General features: G+C 36.1%; 1 protein-coding gene and 1 pseudogene across 1 annotated transcript; one reads left to right on the forward strand and one right to left on the reverse strand.

The window, feature by feature from the left end:
- Positions 1–1757: 1757 nt before the first annotated feature.
- On the forward strand, positions 1758–3391 carry LOC108662415 (uncharacterized; annotated as a pseudogene).
- Positions 3392–17939: 14548 nt separating this feature from the next.
- LOC18595473 (putative leucine-rich repeat receptor-like serine/threonine-protein kinase At2g24130) lies at positions 17940–21642 on the reverse strand. Its single transcript, XM_007023433.3, has 2 exons — positions 19002–21642; positions 17940–18456 (listed from the first exon to the last, which is right to left on the reverse strand). The coding sequence occupies exons 1-2, from the start codon at positions 21550–21552 to the stop codon at positions 18044–18046; spliced, it is 2964 nt and encodes a 987-aa protein (XP_007023495.3). The 5' UTR covers positions 21553–21642; the 3' UTR covers positions 17940–18043.
- Between the last annotated feature and the right edge of the window lie 4504 nt (positions 21643–26146).

Consider the following 26146-nt stretch of genomic DNA (forward strand, 5'->3'; position numbering starts at 1 on the left):
GATTGGTTTTTATATATTACGTGACCTGTTGTTATGTATTGCGAGAGTGGTGGCACGTGACTTGTGCAATTTATGTGTTATTTTGAGGCTTTGTTCAGTAGTTTTTTAGGATTGCGTTACTGGTTTTTATATATTACGTGACCTGTTGTTATATATTGCAAGAGCAATGGCGCGTGACTTGTGCAATTCGCCTCTTGTTTAGGGGTGTTTGTTCACTAGTTATTAGGCATTGCATTAATGTGTATTAGACATTGTGACACTTAATTTTTGTAAAATTTCTACGGCAGGTCAAATGTGACTTAGGCATTGCAGAAGTGGTTTCTATGCATTGAGGGGCTATTTTTGATAAATTGATTGATCGTGACACTTATTTTCTGTTAAATTTTAGCTGCTTGCCAAATGTGAAGCTTATGATTACATACAGTGGTCATTGGGTCGATGACACTTACAAGGGTGGTGAGACACGAGTGAGGGGTGCTGAGAGTGATTTGTCATATTCGGGACTAGTGAAGCTGGTTGAAGAAGTTGTTTTGGTCAACTCACATAATAATGAAATTGAGCTACATGCATCGCTCAGCCATGCCGCAGGGGTTTCGCGTGCAGTTATCAGGATTGATGAAGATGTAGTGAGTATTTTGTGAGATGAGAGGGTAGTTGTTGTGTTTGTGACAGTTAAGGCAGGAAATGCAAACGATATTCCACATGAGCACGGTATCCAACATAGTAATCACCAAGAACATAATGTTAATTATTTTGACATACCACACCATGCATTTCCTAACAAACAACCATGGTAATCACGTTTGATGTATCCTCATGAGTTTTAGCAGCCCGGCGCACACATGAAGTGTCTACAAATGATGTCTGCACAATTCCGATCGGAATGTATATCAAACTAAATACTTGGTACTTTGCAACAAACACAGCTGTTGCTCGGAAATGCATTGGGTCCATTGTCATTAGCAAACGACACTATGATGGTTGTGAGTGATGACGATGCATCTGATCAGATTGAAGATGATGTTGAAGAGGACGACACGGCAGATCAGAACGATGAGTTAGGTTATGACTGTGAAGATGATTACGTTTGTGGATATGAAGACCATTCAGAGGACGACAGGTTGAGCAGATCGACATTCCTGATTACAATCATGCAAATGGTGGTACAGGTCATACCACAACTGTTGTGTTAGAAGAGATTGAGTTGGACAACCATGGCAGAATTGTTGAATTAGAAAATGTTGAGGGTGCAGACCCTATTTACTAGAATGCCATCGCACTTGAGAACGACATTTGTTTGCCTGATGATAGTGATCAAGAGAGGGTAAATATAGCGATATCTCGTCAAATGGATTATTCCCGGGCTAGATATGAAATCCTTCCAAATAGTTGGGAGTGAGGAATCCATATCAATGGACGACCACTTATATCGCGAAAAAGTGTTTCTATCGAAGGCTGAATTGAAACGAGTTTTGAGCATGTTGGCATTACAAGAGCATTTTGAGTTTAGAGTTAAAAAGTCATGTCACGCTCGTTTTGAGGTTGGTTATAAGGATAAGGCATGCAAGTTTGCTTTGCGTGCAACGAAGTTGCCTGAGGGAGAATATTGGCAACTTCGGATGTTGTAAAAGGTACACACGTGTACTGTCGATGGTTTGCAATGTGGGTACTGAACTGCGAGCGCTAGGGTAATTGGTGAGCTTATCTCCAATAAGGTGCAAGGAAATTGTGTAATCCCATTGAGACCAAAGGAAATAATGGAAGAGATGAATCGTAATTGGGGATTGCAATGCCTATATGGTAAGGCCTGGCAAGCGAAGGAGTACGTTAAAAGTTTTGTGTTCGGTCCACCGGAAGAGTCATTCCAACTCCTCCCCTCCTATTTCCATATGTTAGAACGTGAAAATCCTGATATTGTCACGTGTGTCACTACTGATGGGGAACAATGATTCAAATATTATTTTTGGGCATTCGGGTTATGTATTCGGTGGTTCAGTGCTGTAATGCAGCCTGTAATTGCTATCGATGCTACACATCTAAAAGGCAGATTCAAGGGTATTCTATTTGTGGCGGTATGCAAAGATACGAATGAGTAGATATATCCACTTGCATTTAGCATTGGCCACGTCGAAGACAAAAAGTCTTGGTCGTGGTTTCTTAACTAATTGCGTTGTGCGATTGGTTGTCTTGAAAATGCAATGTTCATTTATGATCAGCAGCTTGGCATTAGGAATGTAGTTGAGAAAGTGTACAAAGACGCTCATCACGGTTTATGCAATTACCACTTAAGGAAAAATGTTAAAAACAGGTTCAAGCGCGAAGATGTTGCAACAATTTTCACCATGGCCGCCAACTTCTATAGGGTCACCGATTTTGACAGACATATGAATCAGCTGAAACAACTTTGCAAACCTACTTATGACAACCTTATGAGATTAGGCCCTGAGAGATGGGCACGTGCACGGGCACAAGTAAGGCGATACAAGCTAATGACATCCAACACTGCGGAGTGTATTAACTTTTGCTTGAGGCATGCAAGAAAAATGCTAATAAAGGTGTTGATCTAGTGCATCAGAGGCATGTTTCAACGTTGGTTCCATGACCGGCACAATGAGGCATTGAATTTGACCATTCCTCTCAACCCTTGGGCTACTGATCTGTTGAACAAACGGTTCAATGAAGCATGTCACTTTTCCATACAAACAATCGATCGGGTGGAGTTTCAAGTTATAGGCGGGAGTAAGGACAGAGTGGTGAACCTCTCCACCAAGGAGTGTTCATGCGGTGAGTTTCAGTCTGATCTACTCCCCTGCACGCATGCCATGGCAACAATAAGGTATGAGCAATCATGTTTTGTTATATTGTGCATGATGAATTGAATTTTTACATTGTTCACCAATTGTGATTTCATTGCCTTGGCAGTAAGTGCAAACGTGCAGCCATTGAATTCTGCTCAGACTATTACAAGACTCGGTCTTGGGCGAAGGGATATGCAGTTCCCATTCGCCCGGTTGGGCATCTCAGTGAGTGGGACATCCCTGATGACGTTCAACAAATTGTCGTTTTGCCACCAAGTTGGCGAGGTCAAGCGGGAAAATCGAAGAGGAAAAGGATTGCATCAGTTGGGGAAGGCAGCGGACGACGTAGATTTTCACAATGCAAGAGCTATGGTCATAATAGACAAAATTGTCGGACTCAATTTGTAGCTCCACTGACAAACGGGGAAACATCATTTACTCAGCAGACGGCTCGACTACGTCGACCCAAAGCATGTGCAGTTTGTAGACAACCCAAGCACACACGAAATCACTATCCAATGTGGACTACAAATTCTGATAACGTTATAGGTGTCATACCTGAAGATAGTGGCCCTTCAGACGTCAGTTGTTAGGGATTGTTTCGAAAAAGGATGGGAAGAAGAAAAAGAAGATGCTGGAAGTGAGGAGAAAATGGTGGAAAAAATTAGATATTTATCCTATAGTTGACTACAGTTTCCATTATTTATGAAAATGCCATTGCATTGTTGGATCATCAAATTCCAATTACAGTACTTAGCCCATTTGTTGTATCATCAAATTCATTGTACTCCTTAATAATTTGTATTTCATTGTAAACCATTAAATAAAGCATAAAATATTTAATTTAATAATATTTACGTGATTGATTAGGCATCTTGCTTCATATTTTTGCCCAAAAAATGATGTATAATAATAGTAATAGTTGTTCTTAATGTCGACCGTTGTAATCAAAAAACATAAAGGGCATAAGATAGCTTCCAACTATTTTTTTCATATTCTAGTCTTCTCAATATTTATCGATAGCTGCCATTTCATCTTCCAACCATTCCAAACTTAGTTTAAGGGTGAAGGGAAGTTGAACCACTAAAGCTGAACCGTCCTGCACTATCTTAAACAATGGTCGCATCTTCGAGCAGACCCAATGTCCATGACAATGGCCACCAAAGTATGGGTGATGATGAATACTCTAGCCTACGATCAAGGAAGAAATGGAAACTAGATTTTTAACTGCCTGTCGCATCAATTGGTTTTTCAATTGAACTAGATAATGATTTGTGCTCTCCCTTACGGTTTAGGGATATATCACATGGTGGCAAGTATTGGGTAATAGAGAATAACATGACATCGTGCGAGAAAGTGGTAGATTGGGAAAGCTTAGAGGAAAACATATACCTTGAGGGTGACATATCTTCGTTTTTCGATATGGGTAAACTTAAGGGTCTAAGTACCTTTCCATATTTTGATTATAGCCCGACTCTTGTTAGGGAATTTTACTCCAGCATTCGCCAGAGTGAAAATGAATTTGAAAATCCTAGAGATTTTGACCCATTTGTTTTGAACATGTTTTTGGGAGGAATAGAGTTTACAGTGACTCCCTTTGATATTGGGAAGCTCCTAAAAACGGAGTATAGACACGAACAATACAGACCTCCACCATCATATGACCTGTCTCGCATGTGGGCCTAGGTGACAGGCAAAAGAGAACTATACACCACAGAGTCATGTTCTGCTCGTCATTTGAATTTTGCACCAGATAGGTTGGTACATAATTTTTTGGCATCCACATTACAAGGAAGGATCAGTTGTTTAAGACATGTTAGCACTGAAGATCTGTGGATGATGGAAACAATTGGAAGCGAGTTTGGCGTGAATATTGCAGAATATATGATCATGAGAATGAAAAAAGTTGCCATGCGGGAAGAGACGACCCTTCCATACGGGAACATCATATCGACTCTAGTTAAGAAGAAAGTGATATGGAGCAATAGGTATCTAGCTGATTGGACCAATCGCAAGCCTCGTAATCTCTCGTTTCGATGGCTCGTGAAAAGGGGATATGACTTGAGTCTTGATGAGCCATTGAACTCTGTTGAAGGCAGTCCAGTTCATCTTGCCCATGATACTCCATCCAAATAATTGTCTAGAGTTCCTGTTTCCAATGATGTGATGTATAATATGCTTTTGAGGATTGATGAGAAACTCAGTAATCAAATTGTTACAATGCAGGCATTGGAATTGAGGATACAGAATGTTGAGAATCTTCTAATGCAAAGAACAGATATAGCTATTCCGGTAGCAGAAGCGCGGCAAAATCAACTGTCCTCAGATGAGTTTCTCCGACATTAACCTCAGAGAAAAAGAAAGTCAATTGTTATTGGTTCTGGCTGAGTCAACCATACGAGATGAACATTCATATTTGAGAGTTGTGGCTTAATTGGATTATGGATACTGTAGTTTGTATTTCATAATTCACTTGTGATATTTTGTTTTCTTTAACTCGATATTTTGTTATGATGGTGCTTGGGGTTTAGTTATGGTTTGTTATTGTCGATGATAATTGGCTTACCCTTATTCGAAGAACATGACACAAAATAGGTGAGTCACATGATGCAAGATCAACTAGTCACGTGATCCCATATCATTTAGTCATGCGATTCAATAAGAATTCGTAACGCCACACCATATATATTACTCACGCGACTCCATATCAACTAGTAACGTAATTCCATAATATCCAGTCACGCGACTCCATTTTTCTACTCACACGATTTTAGAATAAATACTCATGCCATTCCATAATAACTAGTAACTCCACTCCATATATATTACTCACACGAGTCAATATCAACTAGTCACGCGATTCTACAAAAAAGTCATGTCACGCGCTTCCATATTAACTAGTAATGCGATCCATATTTACTATTAACGGGAGTCAATATCAAATACTCACGCGATTCTAAATCTTAACAGTTCACACGATCCATATTTACTACTAACGGGAGTCAATATCAAATATTCACGCGATTTTAAATCTTAACGATTCATGCTATCCATATTTACTACTCACACGTTTCCAAGTGGATTAGTAACGCGATTCCATATTAACAACTGACGTGATTCAAAATTTAATACTCGCGTGACTCCATAACAAATGCTCTCGCGAATCAATATCAACTGGTGACGCGATTCTATAGCAACTTCTTACAAACCTATGTCACGCAATGCAATTCAACATGTCATATAGGCTATAAAGTAAAGAAGCAAAAGGGGGTTAGCATATGCAAATGAATGATGTTTGACCTGGCTTTTGCTTTTAAGAGGTAGATAAGATGAAATGAAAGGCCAAACAGGTACTTAATAACCAATTCAGCCCCTCTTCATTGCACTGATGTGGTTGTAGAAAACGAAGAGTCATCATTCATGCCTATAAATAAAGGGAACCATTAACCATTTGAATCAAATTCAATTATCTTAATCAATCTTAGATAATTGAAAAATGACCTCCAGAGATCCAAGAGTCGAGAAGGGGAAAGAGGCAGCCTCCGAAGAAGATGAGGTGCCTTTGAGTTTGAGGGACTAGTTGCACATATTCTAGCAGAAAAGCAAATCTAAAACACAAGATGTGTCTCTGAAAGTGGATGGAACTTGTATGAAAGAGCAAACTAAACTGTCTGGTTGAGGAATGAAAAGTAAGATACACAAGATGTTCATATGGAAGAGAAAACCTTCAAGTCCAATGGTGGGGCCGTTGGAACTAGTTGGGGGACAATGGAGGTCCAAAACAACTAAACATGGGACTTGAAGGTTTTCTCTTCCATATGGACATCTTGTGTATCTTACTTTTCATTCCCCAACCAAACAGTTCAGTTTGCTGTTTCATACAAGTTTCATCCACTTTTAAAGCAGCTATCGATATATTCATAAGCTATCGATACTTAGGTAGGTCCAGAACAACTGAACGTTTATTGAAGCAGAAGGATGGGAAGAAGACGAAGAAGAAGCTGCTGGAAGTGAAGAAAAAGTGCTGAAAAAAATTAGATATTTATCCTATAGTTGACTATAGTTCTCGTAATGTACAAAAATGCCATTGCATAGTTGGAACATAAAATTCCAGTTAGATTACTTAGCCCATTTGTTGGATCATCAAATTCATTGTACTCCTTCATAATTTGTTTTTCATTGTAAACCATTAAATAAAGCACAAAATATTTAATTTAATAATATTTGAGTGATTGATTTTGGCATCCTGCTTCATATTTTTGCCCAAAAAATGATGTATAATAATAGTAATAGTTGTTCTTAATGTCGACCGTTGTAATCAAAAAACATAAAGGGCATAAGATAGCTTCCAACCGTTTCATTCATATTCCAGTCTTCTCAATATCTATCGATAGCTGTCGTTTCATCTTCCAACAGTTCCAAACTTAGTTTAAGGGTGAATAGAAGTTGAACCACTAAAGCTGAACCATCCTGCACTGTCTTAAGCAATGGTAACATCTTCTTAAATTCCCTCAACATGTGCTTTAACTTTCATCTAGTTGAGGGTTTAGGGTGTTTAACTCAATATTTTGTTATGATGGTGCTTGGGGTTGAGTTATGGTTTGATATTGTCGATGATAATTGGCTTACCCTTATTCGAAGAACAAGACACAGAATAGGTGAGTCACGCGATGCAAGTGCAACTAGTCACGAGTTGCAAGCTCAACTAGTCACGCGATTCAATAAGAATTCGTAACGCCACTCCATATATACTACTCACGCGACTCCATATCAAATGGTAACGCAATTCCGTAATATCCAATCACACGACTCCATTTTTCTACTCATGCGATTTTAGAATAAATACTCATGCCATTCCATAATAACTAGTAACGCCACTCCACATATATTACTCACGCAAGTCAATATAAACTAGTGACGTAATTGCACAAAAAGTCATGTCACGCGCTTCCATATTAAGTAGTAACGCCACTCCATATTTATTACTAACGAGAGTCAATATCAAATACTCACGCGATTCTAAATTTTAATGGCTTACGCGATCCATATTTACTACTCACACGACTCCAAGTGGATTAGTGACACGATTCCACATTAACTACTGATGTGATTAAAAATTTAGTACTCGCGAGACTCCATAACAAATACTTTCACCAATCAATATCAACTGGTGATGCGATTCCATCCACACCATTCACGCAATTCAATAGCAACTACTTACAACCCTATGTCACGCAATGCAATTCAACATGTCATATAGGCTATAAAGTAAATAAGCGAAGGGGGGTTGGCATATGCAAATGAATGAACGATGTCATGTAAATTGTGTAAAATACTAACAGACTTTACGATATGAATAAGAAAAAAACAATGTTGTTCTTATTGGACCGGTATGCTTATCACATGAATGAATACAAAGAATAATATGTAAATGATACAATGAATACAAAGAATAATATGTAAATGATACAACAAAGAATAATATGGAAATGATACAGAATAATGTTAATGTTAATTACAGAATGAAAAAGAATAAACAAATAAAAAAATTTAACAATTTGAGCTATTGGCAAAAATTTCAAGGGCAAACTTTGTTCGAATGCCCTCTATGGCGTTTGCCTTTAGCGTCTGATCCTTTGAGCCAATCAACCACTGCAACGAGGCTATAACCCAATCCCCACAACTGTGCAAATCTTGCTGTATCGGGGTCTTCTCATTTAACCTATATTTCATCCATGTCAAATCTCGATTTTGACAACGCAAGCTGACAAAGTACCCCGCTCGGTGGCATATAATGGGAATCAATGATGTTAGTGGACTCATCTGCTTATCACGCAAGCCAGAATTCAGTGCTTCTTTCTGACCGTACGATGAGTCCACTAACATCATAGTCCATTTCAGCAAGTTAACGTGCACTACCACCTAGTGGCCGTTGAAAAAGCACGGTACGAGAATTGCGTCAACCTTATGCCATGGCAAACCCCACGAAGGTGTCCCACCCCTTGCATACTCAAGCATATCGTCTGGCATAACCACCTTACTCGGCTTGAATGTTTTCTCGGTGTGGGAAGGTTGCATTTTTTCACTCAGTTGGAGCAAAATAAGCTGTCAATTACGTTATGCATAATAGTTAGATGCAATTAAGTAACCTTAAACCCCATACATTTGAATAATTACAACTCAGTAAAATATAATATACTTACATAAAATGTGGTGTCAACGATCAATATTCTCTGTTTGTAGTGTTGTGGATGGTGCTCGTGCGCCCGCTTACACAACACACTGATGCATGCATCAATCTGTTAGGTGTCCATCAACTCTGTTGGCATCTCCAATCATCGAAAAAAATCAGGACCCTCATGCCTTTCGATGCCCAGAATGTTAACCCTGCAAATTTAAAATAGAGTTATATTAAAATTATAGTATTGCGTACTGTTTAATAAATATCATAGAACCGTTAACCCTAATATGGTCTACTGTTTTCATTTTACCTAGCTTGGTCATTTTTCAAGAAGGACTCATATCTGTCCTTCAAATCATCCTTCGCTTTGCGCTGGACTAATAGTGGGTTAATGTACAGGCTTCGAAGGTATTTGCTGGCCAAGATCACACGTGCATTTTCGGGCTCACGTGGAGGTGGAGCCTCAGCAGAAGGTTTGATCTCACCATGCGGGGGGGCTTCTGCTGGAGTTGGGACAGGAGCAGGATGCACGAAAGTTGTAGTTCCATTACTCGCAGGATGAGGTACCTTTTCGACCTCAAACGGAGGAGGTGGAGCCTCGGGAGAAAGTGTGGGTTGAGAATGCTGGGCTGCCTCTACCGAAGATGGGATATGAGCAGGATGATGTTCAATCGGGTTACCGGGAAGTGAGCTTCGACCCTAAACGATCAAAAAAATCAAACACATTAGAACAATGTATGCATAATACATGTTATAAGTCACGCGATGAATAACATAAAACCTCATACCTCAAAACGGTAGATCAGCTGACCAACAATCCGATCCATCAGCCCTTGTAGTGAGTGCTGGATATGCTCATGCAGTGACTGCATCTGCATCTGCATCGCCCGCTAGATCTCCAACTGCATTGACTACTGGATCTCCAACTGCATTGACTACTGGATCTCCAACTACATTGACTGCATCTGCATTTGCATATTCGTCTGCAATGACTAGAGGTCTTTCTTCCACTGTGTCTGCATCTTTTGTAGCTCTCCCTTAATGCTCGTAGTCATTTGCAGATGCAGCGCCCGGTTGAGCTGTTCAACATGAGGGGTAGCACTTGAAGTAGGAGGAGGGGCAACAATAGAAGCATAAGGAGGTGCAGTAGGAGTAGCAGCATGATGACTAGCAGGAGATGCACCATGAAAAGTTGTAAGAGGAGAATGAGGTGCCTCAGCAGCACCAAACTCGGAATGGACCTTCTAGTCCGTGGTACGTCTCCGCTTAACGGCTCATCATATTGGACTTTTCTCTTTGCGGTTTATTATTTTCCTCCTTTGTTGGGGATCGAATTATGGGCGACCCTCCAACTTCCATAATGGAATGTATTGCTACCCCTTAGAGATATTGACCTCAATGTCAGCCTAGTATGCAGTCAACATCTTTTCTGCTGTTGGCTCCAACGTCCTCACTGCCCACAACTGCACCAAAACATACATTGCCATTAGGTATAACCATTGCTACCCTATGACAATAAAAATAAAAATTAATAAAATAAAAAATATGGTTTCTTTACTCACCCTGCCCTCTCTCTCCAAACTTGCAATATTGGCGTGGAAGCCTGAAGGCCTCTCGTCACATTGCTATTTAAGCATTTTTGGCCAAACCTGTCCGGACTGTAGCTGCCTTTCGAACAAGCTTCTGATTTCAAGTATTGCTTCCAACGCCCAAAACTACTCATCAATTGTGTAACATTTTTACTCACCTCATAAATTCTTATGCGAAAAGAATAATGATAATGATAAACATTAGGCTATGGCAGACTACCTGAAACGCCCATATGAATCCGTAGAGGTGGTAGCGTTTCTTTTCTGCTTCGCCAGCAATAAGAGGTTTGAAACCCCTTAGCAAGTAATCCACGGTCAGACTCCACACATATGTGCCCCGTGGGAATGCATTCCACTCGTCGATGTTCTCGACCAGTGACAACAACCATGGAACCATAGATTGTCTATAGTCTTGACCGAATAAAACATTGGTTGCGATCAAGACAAGGGCCATCTTGCTCGCGTCTCCCTCCTACTGAAATTGGCCTCCTTTGAACGTATCTAAAACTTGTTGGATCTTCACCTCATTCCTTGGTCCCCAATATCTTAAGTGAATACCTCCAAGAAGGGCCTTGTACCGATTGACAATGAGGGCTAGTAAAGGACCAAACTTCAGTCCTGTCACCAGATAGAACTCCCTCTTAGAAAAGTGGGACTTCGTTTTCCCTATTGCGAACCATAACTCTGCCTCCGTGGCGTCAAGTTCATTGATTCTGTGCAGCATTAGATTGTGCACTAGACTGGCGCAGAATAAACTCTTGTCTACTTTGACATCTATCATGTGCCCAAAGCATGTTCTCTTAAAGTTTTTCAGCTTGTTCACTTGACACAACATCTCACGTATCACGTGCAGACGCGACCACTTACAATAAATGTTAAAGCCTGCATTGAACCCCCACCGGTGCCTCGGTACACAAAGCAAGGACTCCATGTTTTCCTGCTCTGTTCCTGTGTTGGCCATCTGCAACATAAAATAGATAACATTCCCATTTTAGTCATGTCAATACTATCATTGTAAATTAACAAAAAAACTAGAGGAATTTTTTAGAAATAGCCTTCCTCATAAGCTCACTTAAAAAATAACCCTAACAATATTTTTAACTATTTTTAAACATCCCTGAAACAGAATAATTAATCCGAGTGTGGAGCATGGATTATTAAGTAAATCAACATATACACATTAAAGCATTACAGTTGACTCAAAATAATACAGAATGAACCCATGTAGATAAATTTCATACAGTTATGACATTCATGCAATTTCCTACAACAATAGTCACGCAATGCCTAATCAATTAGTCACGTAATTACTAACATTAAATCACGCAATGATTTATAAACAAGTCACGCAATTCTAAGAACAACTAATCGAATCACGCATACACTAACTGACGCCATGCCTGAATAATATTCACGCAATAACATAGAAACCAGTCACGCAATGACCTATCAATCAGTCACGCTAAGTTAAACCCTTTTTCAATGACGCAACCCCAACGTGACCCCATGCCAAAATCCACTCAGGCAAAAGGTGCCAACCACCTAAGCACGCCCTCATTCACGCAATATCTAAACCCTCAACCAAATTCCTAACACATACATATCAACTAGTCACGCATGGTCGGTCACCTTTCCACCCCAACAACACCAACAATACCACCTTTATGTTTATATTCAAAAATTTCAAACAACAAAAATATCAATATGAACGTGCAATATGTATAGGTTTATGCTCAAAAACCTTAGCCCTAAATATGAATAATAACCATTCTGTCAAAAACCTCCACATGGTTCAAAATAAAATAAAAAAACTCATAAAAAAATATTATACTTTTCTGAATGTAATGTCAACTTCCTCACACTGCTCAATATGTGAACTACTTTTGTGCGAATAATAACCACTCCAAAAGGCTCCTACCATTGCCAAAATGCTCGAAAGTTGAACTGTCGAGGAATGCTTTTGCAGACTTGCTTCCAAGGATATGTACGGTCTCTAGATGAAAACTGAAGAGTTGTAGTCCATATCAAGGACATGCTTGACCAGTTAATAGGTTTCGGGTTGAGGCGCGGAGCTTAGCGAATGGGTCGGTTTCATTAAGGACAATTTTGTCCAATTTTTTTTTTCTCTTGACTAAAATCAGTTAAAATTATAAGAAGAATCATTCTCAAAAACACCTTATGCTTGAGGCCTATTTATGAAAAGTACCCTAAAAATAACGTTTTTCAATTCGAACTTAAAATTTTCTTTTCTGGTATTCCAGCTGGATGGATGTTCTTGTTGTTTGGCTGATGGCAGTATCTGAACGCGTTTTTATTTGGCAGCTTCACGCACCGGGGAGTTTTCCTGTTTTTGTCTATGGGTAATTGAATATAACCTGTGAATGAATTGCTTTTGATGTACAGAGGATTTTTGTTTTGTTGTGTTCTGTTGGCTAAATCGTCTGAATGTTTGAAACAGATTATGCTAACCTCTGTGATGTGTTGGAGGGTTTGTAAATTTTGGCTTGCTGGGGTTTGCAGGTTGCTCTAGTCCCTGCACATGTTTCTCTTTCTGTGTTCTGCAGGTCTTTTTTCTTGGTGGATGGAGATTAACTTTCTCCTGCTGACTGTATTTTGTTCCTTCTCTAATGATATGAAATGCTTCAACTCTTTAAAAAAAATGAACTTAAAAATTTCACATCACAATCTCAATCTATCTTGACTTACTTTTGTTAAATTTAAATCAATAAACTATTTGAAAGTTACATTTAGCATTCAAATTATATATATAGAGGCATAGACAACATAAAAAAGCGGGCCTAGGATTGGATCACCCTTTTTGCTTAAATATGTGAATGTAATACTAGTTTCTGTTGCAGCTGTTCGGATAGGCAGGGCTTGGTTGAATCAATGTTTATATAATTTCTATGGTAGCTTTGCGAGGTGCTGTAGATGGGATAGAGCTGAGAGTGTTGTTGTTTATTGGATGAGAAACTCATCTTGCGGGAAGCGGAACCAGTCTTAGCGGAAGGAGTTCATATGGCCAGCCAGCGTGCAATCGCTAAACACGGGTTTGATACCTTATTTGGCTTGATGTCTGAATGATCAATTTAGGACAATTATGTGAGATCTTTATGTTTGGTTATCCCTACATCCAAGCTTTTCTTACTTAGGGGTCTTTTTATTATATTTTCTAGCCATTTTATTGTATTTTCTTTATAATAATAAAAATCCAAAATATTTGTTTTTGACAGTTAACAATAAAATTACGTATTTCTCAAAAAAAAAAATATGAATGTCATAATTATGAAAAAAAGTTTAACAAATTTGTGGATCATGATTTGATCAATTAATTTAATACTTTTTATTCTTTTTTCGCTATTACTTTTGAATGTACTCATCATTAGTGAAAAGGTTTCATAAGAAAAAAAGTATCTGGGATTTTTTTAAAGAGGCTGTCCACCTATTATTACTAATTATTTTCATATTGGATGGATCATAAAAAATTTCAAAAAAGGTCTTTTTTTCATGATTTTATTTTATTAGTTTTTGTTTTAGATACTTTAACTTGAGTTTCATTTTGAACAAAATATATTAAAGTCTTCAAATTTGTTAATTTCAAATGCAATCAATATTTATTTGTCTTTTCACATTTTTATTGGCTTAATTTTAAATATATATATATATATATATATATATATATTTATATAGTAAATTGGTGCATGAGTATCGCTTTAGTTATGTACATGTGTACAATCTTCGCAAATATTGTGACTCAATATATACCTTTGTATTAAATGAAAATTAATTTAGTTACTTTAAATAGACAAAACATGTTTTGGCATATTAGAAAAATAGTTATTTCGATATTCAACAAAAAGAAGTAATTAAAAGTCTAAGCAATAATGTTTGTTTTTAAATTTAGAAAATGGTAACAGTAATGATGATTTCATATAAAATAATTTTTTTGCAATCTTTTTAACCTTTTTTTGACCAATCCAAAGTATATTACTGTTTTTTTTTTCTATTGCTTTCTTCGTTGGAATGATGTTGATAAAGGAATGGCATACATTCATTGAGTAACGCCATTGCTGGTGCTGCTGCTATCATAATGTTGGAACAGAACAGACACACATGACACTTGAAGAGCACTAAATTCTTGCATTTCATGAATAGTCAGTTTCAATTTGAATCACTTCCCTGATTTTTGTAAACTGTTTCCCTTTACCTCCCATCAAGCAATTCCATGAAGAATTGGGTGATTTGCAGCTCTTGAAATAGATTTGCCATATCTTACTGATATAGCTCTATATGCTAGAACATCAAGCTAATTGTGTACATAACTCTTGCACTTCTTTATAATGTCAAACCTTTTAATTCTCAGAAAAAGTCTATATTCTGTTTTTCAGTTGTCACATAAAGCATGTTCTAGAAAACCCTGATGACATTTCAGAAGGAATTTGACTACGAAAGCTTCAAGGTTGGCATTCAGTAACAAGACACAATCTTCAAGAACAAATAATGAAGTCAAGTATCGTTGACAGTGTGAGATGACTTCTACACTTGCAAACGTGATTATTGCAAAGCAACGACCCGTTGATCAAGACATGTTGTTGATGAAAGGTGCCATGCCATTACATTTGAAAAGTAGAATTGGAGGTTGTGTCATAGATCACAATTTCTGTCGCTTGTCTCTTTACTTGTTGAAGTGTCTGTCTTCTTCCTGCCTTGTATTATTCTTAATTCATTCTTGCTTTGCTATAATCATTAAGATGCTATAACAGAGGAAGAATAATCATAATATTCGCACTTGATGCTTGTAGAATGTAGTTATTTTGAGAATAATTTATAAGCGGCATACAATTAGACACAGGACTTCTTGTTCCCTCATGCTCCCTTTTGTTTCACCATTAATTCATTTTTTTCATTGAGACAATAGGTATCAGCCGCCTCAATTGTTGATAACTTCCAGAAAGGGTCACTGTCATGGAATGCCATCCACCACTAACATTCTTACTATAGAATCAGAGGTGTGCTCCTATCCAGATTATATATAATTTATTCTAAGTCTTGGTGGGAAGTCCACTTACAAAGTTGTCACACGATAACATGTTCTTCATTTCCAAGATCTGAATTAAAAACAAAGGAATATCAATAGGAGAGAGGATAAAGACTCACCTTTTGCTTCTTTGGATCTCTGCGGTTATGTTTGAAATTTTGCTCAACCTATGGATTGTAACTGTAGTTTATCTGCGAAATCAAACGTGAACATATCCTTCTGATATCAGTTTAAGTCTTATTGAATGTAACTAAGTTGCTTCCTCATGCCTTCTATAAGCCTCTGGATTGGTTTGGACATTACTCTTTGGTCTTTCGAAACATCTCTGAAGTCTGTGATGTATGGATTACTTGACTTAAATCTTAAGAAACTCACATGCTTAGTTTTTTTGCTGATTATTTTTAGGATATCCACTCAATCATATAGATTGTGCCTGAAGAAAAAGAGAGTGAAGCTATACTTCTGAAGCTATTTCCAAAAATTTGGCACCGGTGTTTGCACCTTCAATTTCCATTTTATTATTAGCCTTTCTCACTTAACAAGGCCTATAATGTACAATACTATAGTTAACTTGATAAACTCATTTCAAAAATAACTTTTAATATAAAGTTAATTGTTTTTACTCAACTTTTACCATGACTTGATAAAAATGCTCTTAAAACCATTTCAAACAAATTAAATGTTTCAAATTTTTTTCTCTTGCCATCCTTTTGCTGTGCTTCCCATTCTTCTCTCTCGCCATCTAATTCTCTCTAATTTTATCACTATCACCATCTCTCTCTGTCTATCTCTCGCTATCTTATCATATCGTCGTTGATCTACAAATCAAAGGGTATGACATGGCAAGTAACAATATGTTTTTGGATTTATTGGTTTACATTCATAAAACCTTCTCTTTGTCTATCTTTTGCCATCTTGTCATATCATCGTCGATCTATAAACCAAAAAGCATGACATGGTGAGTAACAATATATTCTTGGGTTTATTGGTGTTGAGTTTTTTAGTGATTCAAGTCTGGTAGAACAAGCTTTGGTGTGCAACAAATTGATTCATGCCTTAACGTGTAACATCAGTAGGAAGAAAGAAGCTTTGGTGTGTAATATCTTATGTTCAAGCTTTGGCCTTGGCATTTAATATCAGGTGAAGCCTTGGCCTTGACGTGTAACATCTACCGTTGAAGCTTTGGTGTGTAACATCTGTTTAGGCTTGCAGTGTCGTTTTGTTTTTCTTTTCTGTTATTTTTAACTGCTGTAAATTCATCTACAAATTGGTATTTTTTGATATTTTGTAGTTATATATCTATCTATCTAAATGAAAAATTCTAAATGAAGGTGAAAGAAAGTGTTTTCCTCCAAAGTTGTTAATCTCTTACTCTGTTCATTTTCTTCTTTTTCTAAAAATTTTCAAAGTACATATTTTTTTTCTAAATTTTCTTGAAAAATCAACTATTGGTTTACATTCACAAAACCCAAAAGTTGATAGGTTGAAGTTATAGTTGAGATGAAATCTATAAGTTAGAAAACTGCACAGAGTTGTTACATGCCATGTCTGTAGGTAACAACTCTAATGTACTAGGTGTGCAACAAATCTATTGAATATTGCATAGTGTGTAACAATATATTTTGTACATGTCTACATGTAACAACATTTTTTTTAAATAACATTTACTAAATTTTTTTAAAACATGACGTGTAAAAATAATATTTTTTAAACATGGTGTGCAACTTGCTAGTTTGTATTTCACTACAACATAATCTCTTACAGTTATAACGTGTAACAACTTTTTTTTTTCTAAGTGTAACAATATTTTTTTGAACATGGCGTGTAATAACAACATTTTTTTTAAAGGTGTAACTTGATCTCTATTTTTATATTTTACTATAGCATAAATACTTGGATTTAAACTTCTTCACGATATAGATAAAGTTTAAAATAAAAAAGAAATTTGATACGGAAAAGAAGAAGTATTGAAAAGTTATTCAAAGTCAACATTAAGCTGGGATAAAATAGATTTGGAGAAAAATATCTTATCCAAAATTTTTAAATTTGGATAATTAGATTTTGGAGTTATTTTATTTGTTACATTTCTTGTAATCTTAAAAAAAAATAATGTGTAATGACTATTTTTTTTCAACATAACATGTAATAACATTTTCTTTCAACACGTGCATTTGAATATGAAAAAGATATATGAGAGGCAACTTTATTAAAAAATCTTTTTTCTTAACTAAAAATAATTAAAATTAAAAAAAAGTTATTTTCAAAAATATTTTATCTTTTAAGGCTAAAATAATCGCCCCAAAAATCTATAGTTGTGTTGTAGCCGTTAGATAGTATTCTCAAACCATCTTTGATCACCCTTCTGATTGATTCCATTTGAAACTTTCCAAAATAGCAACAGTAAAATGTGGTCTATGTACAACAAATTGAAAAGCTATTAGTCATCACTTAGAGTGGAAGAAGAAATTCCTAGAGATGAGGCGAATGTCACAGTAGTATCCCCATTAAGGTATCTTTTAAGGCGGTCTAGGTCATCAGCAACGTCAAGCATGGTAGGCCTAGTAAAGGGAGTTTCCTGAGTGCAAAGAATACCCAATTCAATCAATTCTGCAATTGCAACTTCCCACATCCTTGTCACTTCAGGGGACTGATCCCTTGAAGCTCTGATCAAAGATAAGTCAACCACTTTTTCTACTCTTCCAGGGTAGTGACTCTTCACCCATCTGTGCAGGTTTAAACCACCAACGAACATTTCATCAGTTGGTCGTTTTCTGGTCACCATCTCAAGAACTAAAACTCCAAAGCTGTATACATCTCCTCTGATAGATGTATTGCATCCAAATCCATACTCTGCAGTATACAATTGAATGAGTTACATGTATCAGCTTGAATTTAAGGAACCATTTTTTTAAAAAAAAAAAAGGAAAAAGAAAACCTCCCCAAAAAGACTGAAACAGTTTTCTACTTAAAAAAAAAAAGGTACAATGTGTACAATACCTCTGGTACTGATATGTGAAACATGTAGAGAAATGATAATTTGACATGCGAACAAGGCTTACGTACGGTGGAGTGTGCTATTTTAATGTTTTTCTTGTAGTTTTATGATGAAATGGTCTGAAATTTGGGATGAAGATATGAATTGTTTAGATTCCAAGAAATGACTTAAAATTGGTTCATGTAGGAGATTAGAGATGATGATGCTTTCACCGTAAACAAACTGATCTCGTGGACGGAGAAGAAAAAAAAACTGATCTCGTTGACTATTTCGCAGTTTGCCTTTCGTGAATATCAAGTTAAGTTTTTTTAAAAAAATCTTCTTCTTCTTCAGCTTCTGCCATTGTTTATTTTGGTTTATTCTAACATCAAGTCTAGATACAAAAAGGAGGAATCAATACCTGGTGCAATGTAACCGATGGATCCATATAACATATTTGCAGTAGATGTTCCCATGTTCTCTACAGTCCCAGCTCCGTTACCAGCTCCTACTGTCATAACCAGCCTTGCAATCCCAAAGTCCGAAACAAGTGCTGTCATGTCATCATTTAGAAGAACATTGCTGGGCTTTAGATCACAGTGTATGACTCTAACCGGAGAATGGTGATGCAGATAGGCCATCCCTTCTGCAATGTCACTGCAAATGCTCACTCTCTGAATTAGACTCAAATCCGAGGAGCCTGAACCCAAACCTGACTCAGAATGTGGATAGAGACGGCTCTCCAAGCTTCCATTTGCCATATAAGGAAGAACCAAAGCCTTGAAATCAGGTAAACTACATGCTGTTATAATCCGAATGAGGTTTCTGTGCCTAATCCTCTTCAGAACTTGGCATTCTCTATTGAAACTTTTGGTTGAATTTCCAGTCTGCAAATGTAACACCTTTACAGCAATGCTTGTCCCATCTTGAAGAACTCCTCTGTAAACACGTCCATAGCTACCGGTTCCAATTAATTTGTGGTCATCAAATCCTCCAGTGGCCTCTGACAGTTCTCTGTAAGTGATTCTGGGGAAGTTGTGCATTATTTCTGGTGTTGGTGGCTTGCTTGATCTTTCAGTTTTCCTCGAAGAAACCATTAGTTTAACACGGCGGATTCCAATCATAAAGCATACTGCAGATAAAAGCACTGACACAACTATGACTATGATAAAAATCAGGAACATACGTGATCGAAACCAGTGTTTATTTCGAGGGCAAATGGGTGTACTTGAAGCTGCTCCACATAGACGAGGATTGCCTAAAAATGACATATTTGTAGCTGAATTGAAGATGCCACCAGAGGGAATCATTCCTTCAAAGTTGTTAAAAGAAAGATTCAGAAATGTGAGATTAATGTTGCTCAGGCTCTTTGGTATCATTCCAGATATTTTGTTGCTTGACACATCAAACGACTCGAGGTTCCTCAGATCACCTAGAGAATCTGGAAGCTGCCCTTCAAGAGCATTGTGTGAGAAATCTATCCTCTGCACTGCCGTACAGCTTGATATCTGGGGGAAGATATTCCCACTGAGGTTGTTCGATGAAAGATCCATTTCTTGAACTTTGTCCAGCTTGCTGATCTCAATTGGTAAAGGCCCTTCAAGAAGATTGTGTGAAAAATTTATAAATATTCTGATTTCACGTAGCTCTGATATTTCCCGAGGGATTCTCCCTGTTAATTTATTGTAGGACAGATCAAACCTGTACAGGTTTGTGCATTTTAGTAGTTTTGGTGGTATTGATCCTGAAAGGAGGTTGTTATTGAGAAACAAAGAATTAAGCAGAGGCAAATCACCTAGGCTGCCCGGAATTTCTCCATGAAAGTTGTTGTTTGATAGATCGAGCAGACCAAGATGGAGTTTCGCTAATTCTACTGGAATTGTGATGTTGAAAAAGTTGTGGGACAAAACAAGCTGTTCCAACATTGACAATCGACCGATCTCTTCTGAAATTGTCCCGTTTAGAAGATTGGATGTCAAATTCAGCATTGAAAGACTCGAAAGATTTCCTATTTCTGGAGGTATGGATCCGAAGATGCGATTTTCTTGCAATTCTAGACGCTGTAGAGTAGGATGGCCAATGGAGCTAGGCAATCTTCCTCCAAGGCCCATGCCAGCCAATTCAAGCTCCTTCAAATGAGTGCAATTTCGCAATGTAGCGAAGAACGGATAGAGATTGGTGTTGTTATCATGACTGGTCATTTTGTTATATGATAAATGAAGAAAGAGAAGCTTAGGCAGCTTCCGCACTAAATCCGAAGGCACTTCCCCTGAAAGAAGATTGTACTCCACATCTAGATTATACAGTGAAGCATTGGTTAAGGAGGCAGGAAGTTGTCCTGTAAATTGATTGTTGTATAAATTGAGGGTCCATAAATTTGCACAATTTCCGATTTCTGCTGGAATTTGACCTGTGAAGAAGTTGAAAGAGAGATCTATATTTTTTAACTGAGTCCAGTTGGAGAAAAAAGAGGGCGGCAGGGGACCTGTCAAACTGTTATTTTGAACAGAAAATAAAGTGAGGTTGGTCAAGAGGGCGAAACTGTTTGGTATTGGACCATTTAAGTTATTGCTATCTAGCATGAGAGTACGGAGGTGTTGGAGGGAGGAAAGTTGTGGCGGAATGGTGCCGAAGAAGTGATTTTCAAAAAGGTTTAAGACTCGAAGGCCAGTGAGATTTGAAATGAAGGGCGAAATCTTTCCCACAAGTCCAAAGCTACACAGGTTGATTTGTGACACACGGTGGTAGCGCTTGTCACATGTGACACCAGTGAAGTTGCAAACAGGAACAGCCTTTTCCCAGTTAGAAAGCGTGGACTTTGGATCAAATATTGACCTCTTGAATTCCAGAAGTGCAGCCTTGTCGTTGAGCAAAGAATGGTGGCGGTGATGATGGTAAGCTGAATCCGCATTGCTAGATACAGACACCAAATGTCGGAGTAGAAGAATAAAAAATAATCGAATGAATGCCATGATGAATATATTGCCGCTGCCTACCAGGCAAGTGCATAAGAAACTTCCCTTTGTAAGAGTCACCTTCTCTTTCTTCTCCTACCTTCATCTTGCTTCATAATAGTAACAAAAATAATAATATAATAAAAGTTGGGGATTGGTGAAGTTGCAACCAAGAGAGAGAGAAGGGAGTATGATTTCTTTTGAAGTGGTTCAAGCGAAGGTGGAAAGAGATTTTTAGTGAGGGAAATTTCAATGGGGACAATGATTTGTAGGTGGACTAGCATGCTTTTCTGAACTTTCTCATTATAGCTGGTAGGGATTTGGAACATTGAGTAGATTTTCAACCCAAGGGATAGCCATTGAAAGGGCAGAAAAAAATTGCTACAAATGGAATCGATTTGATTGCTTTCATTATTGAGTAGGACATCAAGCAACTTAAATCTAAGCTAATGGAATATCATGTCATGGAAGCACTGGATATGCATAAGAGAGAGGGGCAGAGAGTTGACATTTTTTTCTGAATGTTTACTGTAGCTGCAACTTCTAGTAATGTTTCAGGGTCCACAGTTGACATTTTAGTGTTGTTTGTGTGGTGCTGCAGATGATATTTCAGTGGTGCATATAAATTTTCCTTTGGTCTCTTGAAAGGAAAAGAGTTGACATGTTTTTCAGTGATTAAAAAGTGCAAATTACTAGGATTAAATCCTTGTGAAACATGGGAAAAATTTTGCTGGGAATTTGAGAAGTTCCTTGTGTCCAGTGTCCTTGCATCATTCTGCGGCAAAATCATTGGTTGCTTTCAGTTTGGAGAACTTGCCAACCTCCTGTATTTACGGGGGTAAAATTGCTGCTTGCTAACTTGAGCAGAAATAGTTTGGGATTATGCAACCAATTCTGTCTCAACAGTGAAATAACTGTTGTCCTCTTCATATTTAGCTTCAAATCTTTAATTGATGACCTTTTGTAAACTAAACATAAGTTTTAAAAAATCACAACAAAATCTTATTTTTTATTTTTAAATAAAAACTAAAGTATATGAATTTGAACTTCTCATCACAATCTCAATCTATCTTGACTTTACCTAAATTTAAATCAATAAATTATTTAAATAGCATTCAAATTATATATATTATAGAGGTATAGACAACCTACAAAAGCAGGCCTAGGATTGGATCACCCTTTTGCTTAAAGGGAGAAGATAACCTACTGATAACTATAGTAAAATTTCTATAAATTAATACTTTTGGAATCATAAAATTTCTTTATTTATTTACTTTTAATATCTTCCTTATCTTTCTTTCTTCTTTTTTCCCCCACTTTTGTCGCTTAAGGGTTTTTTCATCATCACTGTGCCTAATACAGGTAACCAATTAAGTCAATTTGAGCCTTCTGATTTCCTTTTTGGTTTGTTTGATTAAGTTAAGGATGACATGCGCTTGCGAATCAATGGGTTTGTTTTGAAAATGCAAAGGTGGCGAAGGTGGCTGAAATACTGGCGGAGTATGGGACAAAGCCCCATGAATATGCACCTATTGTCAACGCTCTTAGGAAAAGGCCTCAGGCTTGGTTTGATTTCATGATGAAATAAGTCTTGTTGTGTTTTGTCAAAATTATGAAGAGTATGAAAGCAAAGCAAGTGAAAGAGTGTTTATTGGAATAACAGAAGTTGGATTTTTTGATATTCATTGACTTAGTTTTTAATACATAGCAAACTTAACTAGTAAGCTTAGATCAGTATAAGGCACAAGAATACATACTAATCATTAAATAAGTCATTCATTAGATGCATAGCTATCATAATATGATAAGAATCAAGCTGTTTTAACACAAAATGGTCACATATGACCTTAATAGCATGTTTGGTTGGAGGAATGGCTAAGCCATTCCCCCTCTATTCCTAAAGAACATATATTCTTTTGTTTGGTTCTTACATGCTTCAAGGAATAGCCATTGCTCTTGAATGGCTTTTCCTCAAAATAAGTTAAAACTAAGGAATAGCTAAAACCAACACCCCCCATGGTATTAGCTATTCCTTAGTTAAGGAATAACCTCAAAAAATTATAAAGACTAAAATGTCTTTTATAAGTTTAAAAAATTACATATTATATATTATAAAAAATAATATTTGAATTTTAAAAATTAATGAAAATTATTAATATTTGAACCATAATAATGTTTAAATTATAAATAAAATATTAGTATTTTAAAACATTAATGATTAAATTATATATAAAATATTAATATTTAAATTATCAATTATTAATATTATTATAAAAAAGAAAAAAGTTTAAATGATCAATTATATATTATGAAAAATAACATTTTAATTTTAAAAATTAATTAAAATTATTTATATTTTAATCATAATAAATAAAATATTAATATTTTCAAATGTTAATGATTAAATTATAAAAAAAATATTAATATTTAAATGATTAATTATTAATATTATTATGAAAAGAAAAAAGTTTAAATTTATAATAATATATTATAAATATATATTTTAAAATTAAAAATTGATTAAAAGTATTAATATTTTAATCATAATATCATCTAAATTATAAATAAAATATTAATATTTAACTGATCAATTATTAGGATTTCAAATTAATTATAAATTATTAATGTTTAAAAATAAAATAAAATAAAATAAAAAATCATAATAACATTTAAATTATCAATTAAATATTAATATTTGAAAATATTAATTATTAAATTATAATTAAAAGATTAATATTTAAATTATAAATTATAAATATTTTAAATAATTAATCATAATAATATTTAAATTAAATAAATTATTAATGATTAAATTATAAATAAATATTAATATTTAAATTATTAATTATTAATATTTTAATTAAATTCTAGATTATTAATATTTAAAAAATCTAATAAAAATAAATAGTCATATAAATAATAAACGGTATTTTTTTCTTTTTATTTTTTATTCCTTTTTTATTCCAAAGTTATTGTTATCAACCAAACACTATAATAAGTCATAATAATTATTTTTGTCTTATTTCATTTGTCATAGCAAACAAAATAATAACTATTTTATTCTATTCTTATATAATAACCATTTTATTCTATTTCTGTCTATTCCGTCAACAAAACGTAACCTAAGGTTAATAGCATGCACTGATATGGTTTTCAATGCAAGTCCTATTTCAACAAATCCATTCTCAATCCTTATTATTAGGTCAAAACACACATTAAAATACTTACAAATCTTGGTGCGGGCCTTCACTGGCTGAGCCAGAAAATGAAACAAGTGTTTTGTTTCCTGAGAATGAACACAGAGTCAACATTACTAGACTTTGACAAATTTGAATGGCTCCACTGTCACTCCGCAAAATCAAAATAACGCGCCAAATTTGCGTTTGAAATAAAAAGCTGGTTTCCCTTTTCCATATGGAGACGAAGCCCATGTGATCCGGAGGCAAGGGTGGTGGCATTCAACTTGGGCCTTAATATTCAAACAAAACAAAATCTTTTCTTCGTTACAAAGATTTCAACATTGTTCTTACATAGATTTATTTCTTGGGGCACTTGTCAGATATTGATCCAATCCTAAAATATTCATTCTTCATCTCCATTGGTTTATTGAAAAGTAAAGGCAGCTGCTTAGTTTTGAGGACCTTTGTTCCTGTCTAAGTACTATATGTCATTGTAATTAAAGCAAAATTATTATATAATGGAAAGATATACTTGGGTATTTACAATAAAGCAGTATCTCTGCATATTTGACTAAAAAGTTAATTGTAACAATGTGAATAGTAGAAACAGTTAAACTATCACTATCTTTTTTTTTTTATGTTTCCTTTTGGGGGGTTTGCATGAATTGTTGCCATCTTTATCATCCAGGCTGCTTTCGCAATCACTCCATGGCCTTTGCATGCGCAAGTTGTGTGTTTAACTGATACGATGGTTACAACATATTGGGGTTGCCTGCCATTCAAGCAACGATGATTAAGAATAAGCGAGTAGTTGTCTGATTCTGGAGTGAGATTCATTCACTACCCGTCAAGCTTCCCTGTCCCCCATCGTTTTAACAAAATCGACATACATACATATATAGGCAACAATTGAAAAACACTGCTGGTAAATGCAGGTTTGAGCTGGGATTAGAGAAGCCAGAAACCAAGAAGAGCATTACAGACCGCATTCACCATTGCTATTGCTAGAAACCAAGAAGAGCATTACAGACCGCATTCACCATTGCTATTGCTAGAAACCAAGAAGAGCATTACAGAGTGCATTCACCGTTGCTATTGCTTACATTTGGGTGGATTGGTGCCACACCTTCCTTATATGTTCTTTCCAAGAGCTAGGGATGCTGTGGCTGCATTAGTGATCCTAGCGGCATTCCTGTTCTTCTGCTAAGCCAAGGGTTACTTCACCGGCAACAAACCCGTAAAAAGTGCTTTCCAAACTGCTTTCATTGGTGCCATTACATCTGCTGCTAGTTTTGGCATGGCTAAGGTTGTCCATCCATAGGTCATACCCGTAAAAAATTAAATTAATTTCAACACTTACATTAACAATAATATTAATTATATATTTTTATTTGTTTTTATATTATGAAATTCGTAATTGATTAAATGTTTTA

The sequence above is a fragment of the Theobroma cacao genome, chromosome 6 (genome assembly GCF_053813885.1).
Source record: "Theobroma cacao isolate CCN51 chromosome 6, ASM5381388v1, whole genome shotgun sequence".
In the NCBI taxonomy this organism is placed as follows: domain Eukaryota; kingdom Viridiplantae; phylum Streptophyta; class Magnoliopsida; order Malvales; family Malvaceae; genus Theobroma; species Theobroma cacao.

What these genes read in the sequence shown, in the direction of transcription:
- LOC18595473 (XM_007023433.3), bottom strand. Translation starts at nt 21,552, where the DNA reads ATGGCATTCATTCGATTATTTTTTATTCTTCTACTCCGACATTTGGTG. An exon ending in CATCGGTTACATTGCACCAG is followed by an intron (nt 18,457 to 19,001) that starts GTATTGATTCCT and finishes TGTATACTGCAG; the next exon opens with AGTATGGATTTGGATGCAAT.